The sequence below is a fragment of the Raphanus sativus genome, chromosome 5 (assembly GCF_000801105.2).
Source record: "Raphanus sativus cultivar WK10039 chromosome 5, ASM80110v3, whole genome shotgun sequence".
In the NCBI taxonomy this organism is placed as follows: Eukaryota; Viridiplantae; Streptophyta; class Magnoliopsida; order Brassicales; family Brassicaceae; genus Raphanus; species Raphanus sativus.
The window spans coordinates 35,183,130-35,194,749 of record NC_079515.1 but is presented as its reverse complement, the minus strand read 5'-3'; the positions used below and the strand labels follow the sequence as shown (position 1 = coordinate 35,194,749).

The 11,620-nt window shown below is 38.5% G+C and overlaps 1 protein-coding gene across 1 annotated transcript; it reads right to left on the bottom strand.

Annotated features, from left to right (window-relative positions):
* Positions 1-251: 251 nt before the first annotated feature.
* LOC108856291 (trihelix transcription factor ENAP1) lies at positions 252-1,702 on the bottom strand. The gene is made up of 2 exons (XM_018630060.2): positions 1,516-1,702; positions 252-1,449 (listed from the first exon to the last, which is right to left on the bottom strand). Exon 2 carries the CDS (start codon positions 1,447-1,449, stop codon positions 415-417), a length of 1,035 nt encoding a protein of 344 aa, XP_018485562.2. The 5' UTR covers positions 1,516-1,702; the 3' UTR covers positions 252-414.
* Between the last annotated feature and the right edge of the window lie 9,918 nt (positions 1,703-11,620).

Sequence of the window (11,620 nt, the reverse complement as noted above, 5' to 3'; positions counted from 1 at the left end):
CATTCACATCGTAGCTGCCTCGATGTCCTGAGACCTTTTGCAATTGCTGCAAACTTCTCTGTTAGAAGCATGGTTAAAAGCCTATTACTTTTCTTGAATTTAAAAAAAAAAATACAAATTAGAATCAGGAAAGAAATGGTCCAGTACTTTTAGAATCCAAAGACTATGGTATCCATTTGCAGTTGAAGCTGATGATCAAATTGCCTGTTCCAAATTGATGTGTAAATGTTATGGATTCAAGATACTTGTCATGGCTATAATAATCTACTAATCGATATAAATAAAACTTGTAACCATCAAACACAAGTTGCAAATAAAAAAAACTGAACAGTTCTGAATTTCCCACAACGAAAAACAAAAACAGAACCTTTCTTGAATCTAATAAAACAAACAACACTAAGTTATTATTATTATTCAATCACTGAGATTCACATCAGAATCATTGCCCATACCCTCATCTTCACTCTCATGACCACCACCACCATCACGACGATGATTCTCTTCTTCCTCCTCCTCATCCTCTTCACGTAGCCTAGCGATCTCAGTCTGAGCTCTCTCCACAATCTGTTTCTTCTGCAACTCCAAATCTCTCTGAAACTCACCTCTCATCTTCTCCAACTCCTTCATCTGCTCTTTCTTACTCTTCTCCATCTTCTCATAAACCTTCCCAAACCTCTCAACCGAATCCGCCAACAGCTTATACGACGCCGCATCATCGTCCCCCTTCCTCCTCCTCCTCCTCTCATACTCAACCTCCTCCTCCTCATCATCATCCTCCTCCGAATCGCCAGGACTATCCATCATCTCATCAAACCCATTAGACTTCTCCAAATAAACCTTGGTATTCATAAACACAAACTCCCCCGAATCAACCCCGCACGCTAAACCGAACTCCGGTTTAGCCGAAGAACCGCCACCACCAAGCAACATATCCAGCTTGTTGAAAAACGACCACTTGCTCGAACCCAAACCGGACTTCTCCACCTTGATCCTCTCCTTCTTGTACTTCCTCTTCAAGTTATCAACCATTCTCCGACACTGCGTCTCGGACCTCTCCGACCGAAGCTCCTCGCTGACTTTCTCCGCGACCTCGTTCCAGTCCTCGTTCCTCAAACTCCTCCGACCAAGCTGCAAGAACCTGTCTCCCCACACTTCCAAAAGGACGAACGCCTCTTGCTCGGCTTTCGCGTCGCTCGGACCACCGGAGGTGGAGAAGTCGTAACCGGAAGGAACCGGTTTGGTCGGTTTAAGCCTCTTCTGAAACCGATGACTGTATCCTCCTCCTCCTACTCCTCCGTCGTCTTCTTGCTCCTCCTCTTCGTCTTCTTCTTCTTCTTCGTGGTAATACGCGTGGCGTTTGGGGATGGGTCGAGTGTACATAGGATGTGTTTGGCGATTCAGAGGGTAAAACTTCTTCGGGTACCCGGTTTCGTCTTCACTGTCACCCATCTAAAGAAGAACGATAGAGAGAGAGAGAGAGAGAGATCTAGGGTTTTGAATTTGAAATTAAGGTACCTGATTTTTCACCAACAGAGGAAGATCTTTGAGGGTTTTGGCTAGAGGAGTTGAGAATTGGTAGAAATTGAGGTTGTTAATGGCAGTCTAGGGGTAGAGAGATCTGCATATTAAGCCGGGTCGGAGGGGAAGGAAGCTAACACCACCGAGGAACATGATGAAAGCTGGGGACGGAGTTTTGTCGTGTCGTTTTGGGAGACCATCCATGATCCATCGGGTCGAGTTCGGCCATGTGTTTTGGATAGACCCAATAGGCCCAATAAGGCTTATCTATTCTTTAAGTTTATGTTTAGCTCGAAGACTCTTAACTAAACAAAAAAAAATTAGGAGCCTTAGCTAGAGTCTACACTCTAGAGCTAACTTCGGTTAATTTTGGGAGACCATCAATGTTGTTTTTGCCGGGTTTAATTTTAAGAGATGTTTTATTCAAAGGAAATGTAGTACAACTGTGTCGAATTAAATGTAAAGAAGTATAATGATTTCTTTAGTTGCATAAGTTATAATAATGGTCTAACAGATTTGAAGAAAACAAAGATAGTAGTACTAATTAATTACGCTAATAGAGAAATGCCAGAACTTTTCATTAAATATATGTTTGTTTCTGTGGTTTAGTATAAGTAAATGAATGTTGTGCTTATTGCCAATGAAAATGTCGACCACGCTCCAATGCTGGTGTGTAATTATTATGCATCAAAAAAGGAAGTGCACTTATTACTTTGTCCTATTTTATAATTTTCTCTTCGTATAATCTTTAGTAGAAATGATGATAGTACTAAGTATCACATTAACGATAAAGTATTATTATCAACGATTATTGCATCATACTGAATAAATAACATTTTAGTTTCGTACAATTTGATTTGAGGTTCACTTGTGATCTTGAGTAAGTCTTGATTTGAAACGATCATGGATATAAACATTATAGCGAATTAAACATCTATAGTGCCAAAATTTGAGTCGTGGTCTGGTCGATACAAAAGATCTTAAAGATACAAAGATTTACCCCACGGCTAGGTATCAGCTTATTTCTAATTATATGAATCTCATAAGAAACAAGAATTAGTATGTCCTAACTCTCCTAGTTCTATCAATGCCAGATTACATAAGTTACCCAAGGAAAGAAAGATTTGATACATGAGTTCGTGTCCCTGCTTTCAGGATGCCATAAGTAGAATTGATATTTGAATCGGCATTGTGGACTATATAACTTCCTCTGAATCTTTTTTTTTTGATCGAACAGAAATGCATTAATAGAAACTGAAAAAACAGAGAGGTTCACACACAGAGAGTTAAGGGAGTTGCAGAGAGTACAAAGCTGCTTTTGCAAGGGCATCAGCAGAAACATTTTCTAAACGAGGGATAAAATTAAACGAGATAGAGGAGAAGGATCCAGCCATAACACTGATGTCATGGAGAACACCCTTCAAGACGACATCCTGAGCTTGAGAATTCAAGAGCAAGATGAGGGCCTTTGAGTCAGAGTAAACCATCAGGCTTCTAACATGTGAAGAGACCGCTGCACCCATTGCAGCTTTAACCGCCAAAGCCTCTGCTACTAAAGCCGAGGGAACATCGCGACGGTGAGAGGAAGAGCTTTCTGCGCACACTCCGGAAGCATCGCAAAGGCGCCATCCGAGACCGCAGCTACCAGTCGAGGGATTCCAAGCTGCATCCGAACACACAGACCAAGTATAAGAGTTAGTACAAGAAACAACACGACAGGGGACCACACGATGTGGTAATGGTGACTTTGTTAATTGAGCTTGTGCATTCTGCCACGCACGAGCATCCTTTAAAGCTTTCAACACTGAGCTCTCTTCCGAGAAGAACTTGTTTTCGAACAAAAGCTTGTTCCTGTTTGTCCACAATGTCCATAAAATCCAAGGGTACAGAGGGACAGATCCTAGACCAATGGGAGGGAGAGAGATCAGTTTGCGACAGTGTTGGAGCAGAGCTGCAACAGAGGTAATGCCCGTGGGAGACGGTTTATGGAGGCAAGGAACCAGCTCCCATACACGTTCAGCGTAAGGGCATTGGAGTAATACATGAAGCTCTGTTTCACGAGCTCCACACCGTTTACATCCCGGGGAGACAGAGATTCCTCTGCTTTCTAGCAAAGATCCCACCGGTAGGGCTTTACTTGACGCTTTCCACAGAAAGTGTTGTATTTTAGGAGAGGTTTTCACACTCCAGATACAAGCTTTCCAATTGAAGTTCTGCATATTAGCTTCTCCTGTGCAGAGTTTTGCTAGAGCATATCCAGATTTAGTGGTGTATACTCCCGAGGCATTGAGAAGCCAAACACATTCGTCCTCAAGCTCAAAGCTACTCGGGATAAGCCTGCAGATGGTCCCCTCATATTGAGGTAATGTTTCTCGGATAATATTGATGTCCCAATCCTTAGTAATAGGGTCAATCAACTTGCTAACAGTCCACGCTTGCTTTTGTTCCGTCGGGGGGCCGATAGGTGCCAGCGGAGCCTCAGTCGATAACCAGGGTTCTCTCCAGACACAAGCTTGCTTCCCCGAGCCTAGAGCCCATCCTAGACCTTTCTTCAATAGATCACGCCCAATTAGTATGCCTCTCCAGCCATGGGAACCGGCCTTAGCAGCCTCAACATCAAGGAATTGCGTTCTGTGGCAGTATTTGCCAAACAGAATCTTTGCAAGCAAACAGTCTGGGGACTTGACGAGCCTCCAAGAGATTTTAGCTAGCATGGCATCGTTAAACTGAGCCAACTCTCTGAATCCTAGTCCACCGGCACTCTTCGGGATAGAGAGCTTTTCCCACGAGACCCAACACATCTTTCTTATCTCCGGGGAGAGATCCCACCAAAACCGTGTGAGGACTGATTGGAGTTGTTTTACTAAGGATAGTGGTAGCTTAAAGCACGACATCGAGTAGACCGGCATGGCAGCTAAAACAGACTTCAGTAACACCAGTTTTCCCGCACTAGAAAGATACCGGGAAGTCCAACTATGGGCTCTTTGACGCAGGCGATCAATCAGGGAAGCAAAGATGTCCCTCTTACGTCTACCAAAATGTTCTGGAAGGCCTAGATACTTCCCAATCCCCCCTTCATTCATAATCTGAAACTGCTCTCGGATACGCCTTTTAGCTGGTCCCGGGGTTTTTGCTGAGAAGGTGATAGACGACTTGTCAAGATTTATACATTGACCAGATGCTTCCGCATACCTTTTCAAGATATCAATCAGCTTAGCGCAACTCCTGACGTCAGTTCTGCTGAAGAACATAGTGTCATCCGCGAATAGAAGATGGTTAATGGCGGGGCTGTTACGGGAGACCTTAACTCCAATGATCTCTCCTTGCGCTTGAGCTTTCGTACACAAGCCGGAGAGGACTTCCGTGCAGAGAATAAACAAGTAGGGCGAAAGCGGATCTCCTTGCCTTATTCCTCTTGTCGGAGTGACCCGTCCTTGAGCCGCACCATTTACAAGGTAGGCATACGAGACTGACGTAACACAGGCCATAATCCACGATATCCACCTCTCGTGGAAGCCAAACCGAGCCAAGACATTCCTTAGGAAGTTCCACTCAATACGGTCGTACGCTTTGCTCATATCGGTTTTTATGGCCATACTGCAACGCACTGTAGCTCCTGAGTGTTGCAGGTAATGGAGGATCTCATGAGTTATTAACACGTTGTCGGAAATGGCTCTGGCCTTAACGAAGGCAGATTGGTGTTCCGAGATCAGTGATGGTAAGAGAGGTTGGAGCCTGCGGGTGAGGAGCTTAGCTATGATCTTGTAATGGGTGTTACAAAGAGCGATGGGTCGATATTCCGAGATTTTCCGAGCACCCGTAACCTTCGGGATCAATCTCACGTGGGTCTCGTTTTGTCGAGGGTCCAAGCTTCCGGTCTCGAAGAAATCCTGTATATCTGCACAAATGTCGGCTCCAATAACATCCCAAAACGATTGGTAAAAGCTAGCTGAGAAGCCATCGGGGCCTGGAGCCTTGTCGGGATGGATAGAGAATAATGCTTCCTTAATCTCCAAGGGTGTGGGCAGAGCAATTAATGTTTGGTTCATCTCTGTGGTAATTAATGGAGAGATCCCATCGTTAACCACCGAAGATGATTCAGACATTTGTGTAGTGAAGAGTCGGGAATAGTACTCCGTGATTGTTTTTACTATCCCCTCCTCTTGATACTCTGCTTTTCCGTCGATATCTTCCAGCACTGTGATCTTGTTTACTGCTCTTCTTCCTCGGGTCGATGCATGGAAAAACCCGGTGTTACGATCACCGCTATGTAACCAAAGGATTCTACTCCGTTGTCGCCAGAATAATTCTTCTTCCTTATATGCAGCTTCGAGGGTTGTTGTGAGTGTTGCAATGGCTTCATGATCTGGTACCTGACTAGATAATGCAGTCTCCAACTCCTCCTGAGCTTTTCTAATGGCGATGTTGCTGTTTAAATTTTGTTCCCGAGTCCACTCAATGATGTTGTGCCTTATCCTCCCTATCTTCGCCACTACCGATTCAAGTGGAGCTCCCGTCCAATGATCCGAGACAAGTTTCCTAATTTCTGGTTTGTCTTTGAGACGCCTATCAAAACGGAACAAACCCTTCTTCTTTCGACGGGATACGTCAAAGTGCACTACAATAGGCCGGTGATCGGAACCCTCAAAGCGGAGGTACTCACAGCGTCCCGCTGGAAATTGTTCAAACCATGCACAATTTGCCATTGCTCTATCTAGCCTCGACTGTATGAAGTGCGTATATCTTGTGCCTCTCCAAGACAGATGATTGCCCGAATGTTTTAGATCCCACAGGCCCATCTGTGCTACAAAGCTTCGGAAGGACAAGAATGATCCCTCCCACCGAGCCGGGCCTCCAACCTTTTCAGAGTTGTCTAGCAGGTCGTTGAAATCACCAGTGATGAGCCATGAGTCATCTCGACCCTGTCCCAATTCCATCAGCTTTTGCCAAAAGGCTGGACGGTTTGCTGCTAAGGGTGCGCCGTAGATGAATGAAACAAAACAGGACGAACCCTGAACCTCCACAAGAGTATCAATAATATTTGGAGATGAGAATAGAATGTCAACCTGTATGTCATCTTTCCAAGATAAAGATAGTCCTCCTGCTAAGCCGATTGGGGGAACCGTAAAGTGGTTCGTCAGAGCAGATTTCCGGAAAAGCTTGAAGAGGTCTTCGTAAAGTGGTTCGTCAGAGCAGATTTCCGGAAAACCTTAAAGTGGTTCCTCTGAATCTAATTACAAGTAGAATCACAGTTTGTTTTATAATTAGACATAATTATCCTTAGAGCGTCCACATTGGCAAACCCCTATATCTCGATTCCCAATGTGTTTTTACATTATTTTTATTTTTTTCGTTTGACTTTAAAAAAAAAATTAATATCCGAATCTATTGCGGATCGCCACGTGCCGTGAAGCCCGCAGAACAGTGACGATACGGGTTCATCTCACTAAACTTAGATGACACGGATTCACAGAAAAAAATTAATATATTAATTTTTTTTTATCCGTGTGAATTTTCTTTAACATCTCTCGATAGAGATGCTCTTATTATTTGTTTATTGAGCTATTAGATGCTTCGTACTTGAATGTAAAAAAAAAATATTTCAATTATTGTAAACCTTAAAAATGTAGCAAAATTACATTTTTTGGATGAAATTTTAAATTTATTAATCATCACAAAAAATAATATTTACAATATTAGCACGGGAATGAAAAGAATGACAGTTTACATGAGCTCGAAACCATCTACAAAGCAACCCCTTCCATTTTGGCTTCAAAAAGTATTTGGTGGATGTGATTACGCATCGTCTTGTCAACCATACGGAAGAACTGTTCCACTGATTTTGCAGTTTTGTTGTGTTTCCTATCATTTTTCTCCCTCCAAATAAAGTAGATGGTTAATTGCAGGACCAATCGCAACAGGATAAAGGTAATATGATCGAAGGTGTGTGTCTGTAGGCGCATGATAGTAATATCCCAGTCCGGGTTAGGGTCAGAGTCAGTCAGTACCAAAGAGATTCCCTACTACCTTGAGCCAAAGCTTAAAAGTATAAGGGCAAATAAAGAAAAGATAATCTTTGCTCTCTTCTGGCTCACCACAGAAGAGACAACCTTGTGGTGAAATATATCATGATTTATTGTAATAACTAAAAAATTAAAAACAATTAGAACACCACAATATTGGAATATGAACATTACAGTAATCTAATAAAAACAAGATAATGTCGATCGGTCTTATAAACATTGTAAGTTTCAAATTTTTGGTCCATATACTATTCGGGAGCAAACCATTAATAATACTATCCAGAGGATCGGAACTAACAATTGATGATACAATGTCCAAGGCGTAACCCATCTGTTCATAATACCAGGTACAGAGTATTATTTAATGCTAAGTTACACACTAATATAAAATTTTACTAAAATAACAAATTGTCTTACAAAATTCAGTAGGTAGAGTGAGAAAAGGGTATTAATATAGTTTTAAGATGGTGTTTTTATAATGGAAACCAATAGAACGTTTTTATAGATAAAATTCTAAAAAACAGTGACATCTCACAAGTACCTAATATTGATAAACCAACATAATATTGCCAAAGATTTGTGAATTAACTACACTATCAACCAAAAAAGTGTGGTTCTTCCATATAAAAGAAATTATAAAGTGAAGTAATGGATAACATGGTGAGATGGGAACAAAAATGAAATTAGTATTGAATTATTGATTAGACGGACTATAAATAATAAATTTATCGTGATGAGCCAATTGTATTCACCAAATTATATCAATGAGTTGGAATGAGAACGACGGCGTCCTCGGAGGGCATTTGAGTCTGAGGTGACATCTCGTGTTAAACCGTTACGAAGTTTCCAAGTCGTTGCAACAATCTTTTTCAACGCGTTAAGTTGAGTGGTTACGTTCGCTCTCAGCCCAATGCCAACTCTTTGAGCTTTAACCAACTTTTCTGCCTTTGGTCTCTTTATTTTGAGCATTTATTCCTTAATCTTTATTTGTTATTTGTTTAACAAACGTATAACCCAGATTCCATAAACATAAGTACCTAACAGAAGACGTTAATCCTCGGTGATCCCACAAAAAGCAGGACGCGCTAATGCATGTGTTTTCTTTTCTGGAAGTAGGTATTTGTTGGTGTAATGTCAAGATATATTTCCAACAAAAAAACAAGAACACCGCATTTGATTTACATAAGGTTCCGATAAGAGACTATGTTTCGTTAATGCTGCTACCAAGTTATGACAAAACCTATCAAATTTTTAATTATAAGTCTATTTAGACAAAAAAAAACTCATCATCAATGCTTACAAGTTTATCATGAGCATGGTAAAACAACTCCTTAAATAAGACAAATGGATATATTCAGACCTCTCGTAATGGTCATATTCGTTTACAAGTCGTTTCAAAATAGCTTGCGGTTAGTCGTAAAACGCAATTCGTTATATATTTGTTTTGTTGTCGTGCGTCTGATCACAGTGACTGGTCACATATCGCTATTTCATATTGTTGATAGTCTTCGTGATTATTAAAAAAAATTGCAATATGCAACTGTTGTTGCGACTAGTCGCATAATCATATGGCACATAGATAAGACTTTATGGACATCTAGACGAGCATGGCCTATCTATTTTACTCAAACTAGTAATTTTGAGAAATCTAACTAAAATATTTATGACTAGCCGAATGAGCTAGAACAGATGAAATGTTGAATGCATTTGTGTTACACTATATGTTTCGCTAAAGTAAGATATTGAAGTTGACTATACAGAACTGACTTGTGTTACCACGAGTCCGAACTCTTGGATGGGAACATAACCTGACGTGGAAAACGTTCCAAGACAGTTTGATTCCTTGCGGCAGTAACAAAAACATGTTGCAAAGCTCCGAAAAGCAATTTTTCTATACAATTAATATATTTTTACTAATAAAAGTGATTCGTTTAGCTCTTTTGAACATTTCTAATGATTTATAAAGTCTGGTAGTTAGCTGTTAGGTGTCTTTGATCCTTATATACTTATAGTAAACCTTAATGGAGTCGGTTATCGAATAATTTGTTTCCATGCTTTTGTAGCACACACGAAATATAAAAATGTTTTGCTTTGAACAAAGTGTTATATGTGCATATCTTCTGTGATTATTTACTTCTTTAGTGCTTCTTGCAGAAGCCATGCTGTGAAATCATAATCAACATGTATCACAGTGCATAATTTGATGTCTTTACTCTTTAGTTAATCTTAGTTCGAAATCGACGATATGGATATGATACAACACTAGACTTTATTTTGTCTATCAAAACTTTTGTTGTCACATAACATGTCTTAATTTATCTCAACACAATGTTTAAAAATAAATATTTAAAATATTACTAAAACAAGTTTTTCTTTGTCTAAATATACTTATGATTAAAATTTTGAACAGTTTACAATGTCAAGTCCTGATAAAATGACCGGTTAAGAAAGTAGTATTATTATTTGGAACTTTCTTTTGCTAGAGTATGAGTAAATTTATTATTTTCAGGAAATATCTTCTTTTGACTCAAATACCACTATAAAAAGTTTTTTTTTTCAGATAGCATTTATTAAAATTTAAAAATATATGTATCTTCTAATAATTAGATTATTAAAGAATTTTGAATACGAAAACTTTTTAAAGTTTGTAAATATAATTATACAATAAATATTGGATTTGAATTTATGGTTCAGTAATTACGATTTAGAATTTACTATTATTTAGAGGGTGAATATGAGACAAAATTGTATGGTAGTTTAGTTTTTTATTTTTTTAGTGAATGGTATTTTCTAATTGTTTTCTTTTCTTTTCTAATTGTTTCCTTGTATACACTATTAAATTTGTCGTAAAAACATTTATAAGTGCTATATAATTTTGTGTTCTTTAAATTGTAACGCAGAAATATTAGTATGTGTGAATTATTTTTTCGATAGACCCATTTTCTTATCCAAATGTTTTGAGATTTTTTTTATCAGCAAAATGTTTTTAGATAGACAGAACTTTTAATATATGCAGAAAAGGTTTAAACAAAAACTCATGTAACATTTCGCTCGAAAATTACTAATCTCTGAAAATGTGCCTTGATTCTTTGATACTTGGTTTGTAATTCTTGTTATTAGTTTTTGGCATGAAAAAATCTTGTTATTAGTTTGAACTTTTATTTTGTGAAGATAAAAATAATGCAAGGAATTTGTGAAAAAATGATATTCAAACAAATTATTCACGACCAATAGTATCTTAGATATTAACATAAATCTAAGTGACAAGACGCCACACCAACATTATAAAGCATATTCATAATTCCGGATAACAAATAACCAACTGCTTAATGGTTTTTTAGTTGTTATCCGTTGTCAATTATTTTTGAGTTCACATACGTCCAAAGCGGCCATACTTTGACGGAGAAATCATCGAGGTCTCCTGAAAAACAATAAAAATAATAATCATAATAACCATACTAAATATAATGATAGATGATACTAATAATAATAGTAACTAGATTTGACCCGCGCTTCGAAAGCGCGGGTGTTATTTTTTATTTTTATGAAATATATTATTTGTTTGTAGTTATTGAATGTGTTTATCTTAGTGAAGCTTTTTTATAATAAATTCAGACACATAGAATGTCTCTCGTAAACTATGTGTTTCTCTGGTTTTGTTTTATTCTCTCTCCAATCAACATATTATTTGACTTTTTGTGTAAATTAAATGATTTTCAAACGCAACAGTACAATATTTTTACATTGACTTTTTGTTTAAACAATGTGATATATTTCTATATTAATTAAATATTTACATTGTAATTTAAACTAAATTTTGACCCGCACGCCCGGGCGGGTGTATATTCCAAAAATATATTGCTATTTATTTTTCATGTCAATATCAAAGTTGGATAAAAAAATCAAATCTGAAGAACCGAACCAATCACGATCCGAAAGAGTAATACTAAACCTGAACCAAAATTGATTAAATATCTAAATTATTCAAAATTTTGATATTTAGACAACCGAAACCATAACCAATTCGAACCAAAGTATTTTGGATATCAAAATGTATTCGAAAAAGATTTATATACTTA

Bases quoted from the DNA above. Each gene is read 5' to 3' on its own strand.
- LOC108856291 (XM_018630060.2), bottom strand. From the start codon at position 1,449: ATGGGTGACAGTGAAGACGAAACCGGGTACCCGAAGAAGTTTTACCCT.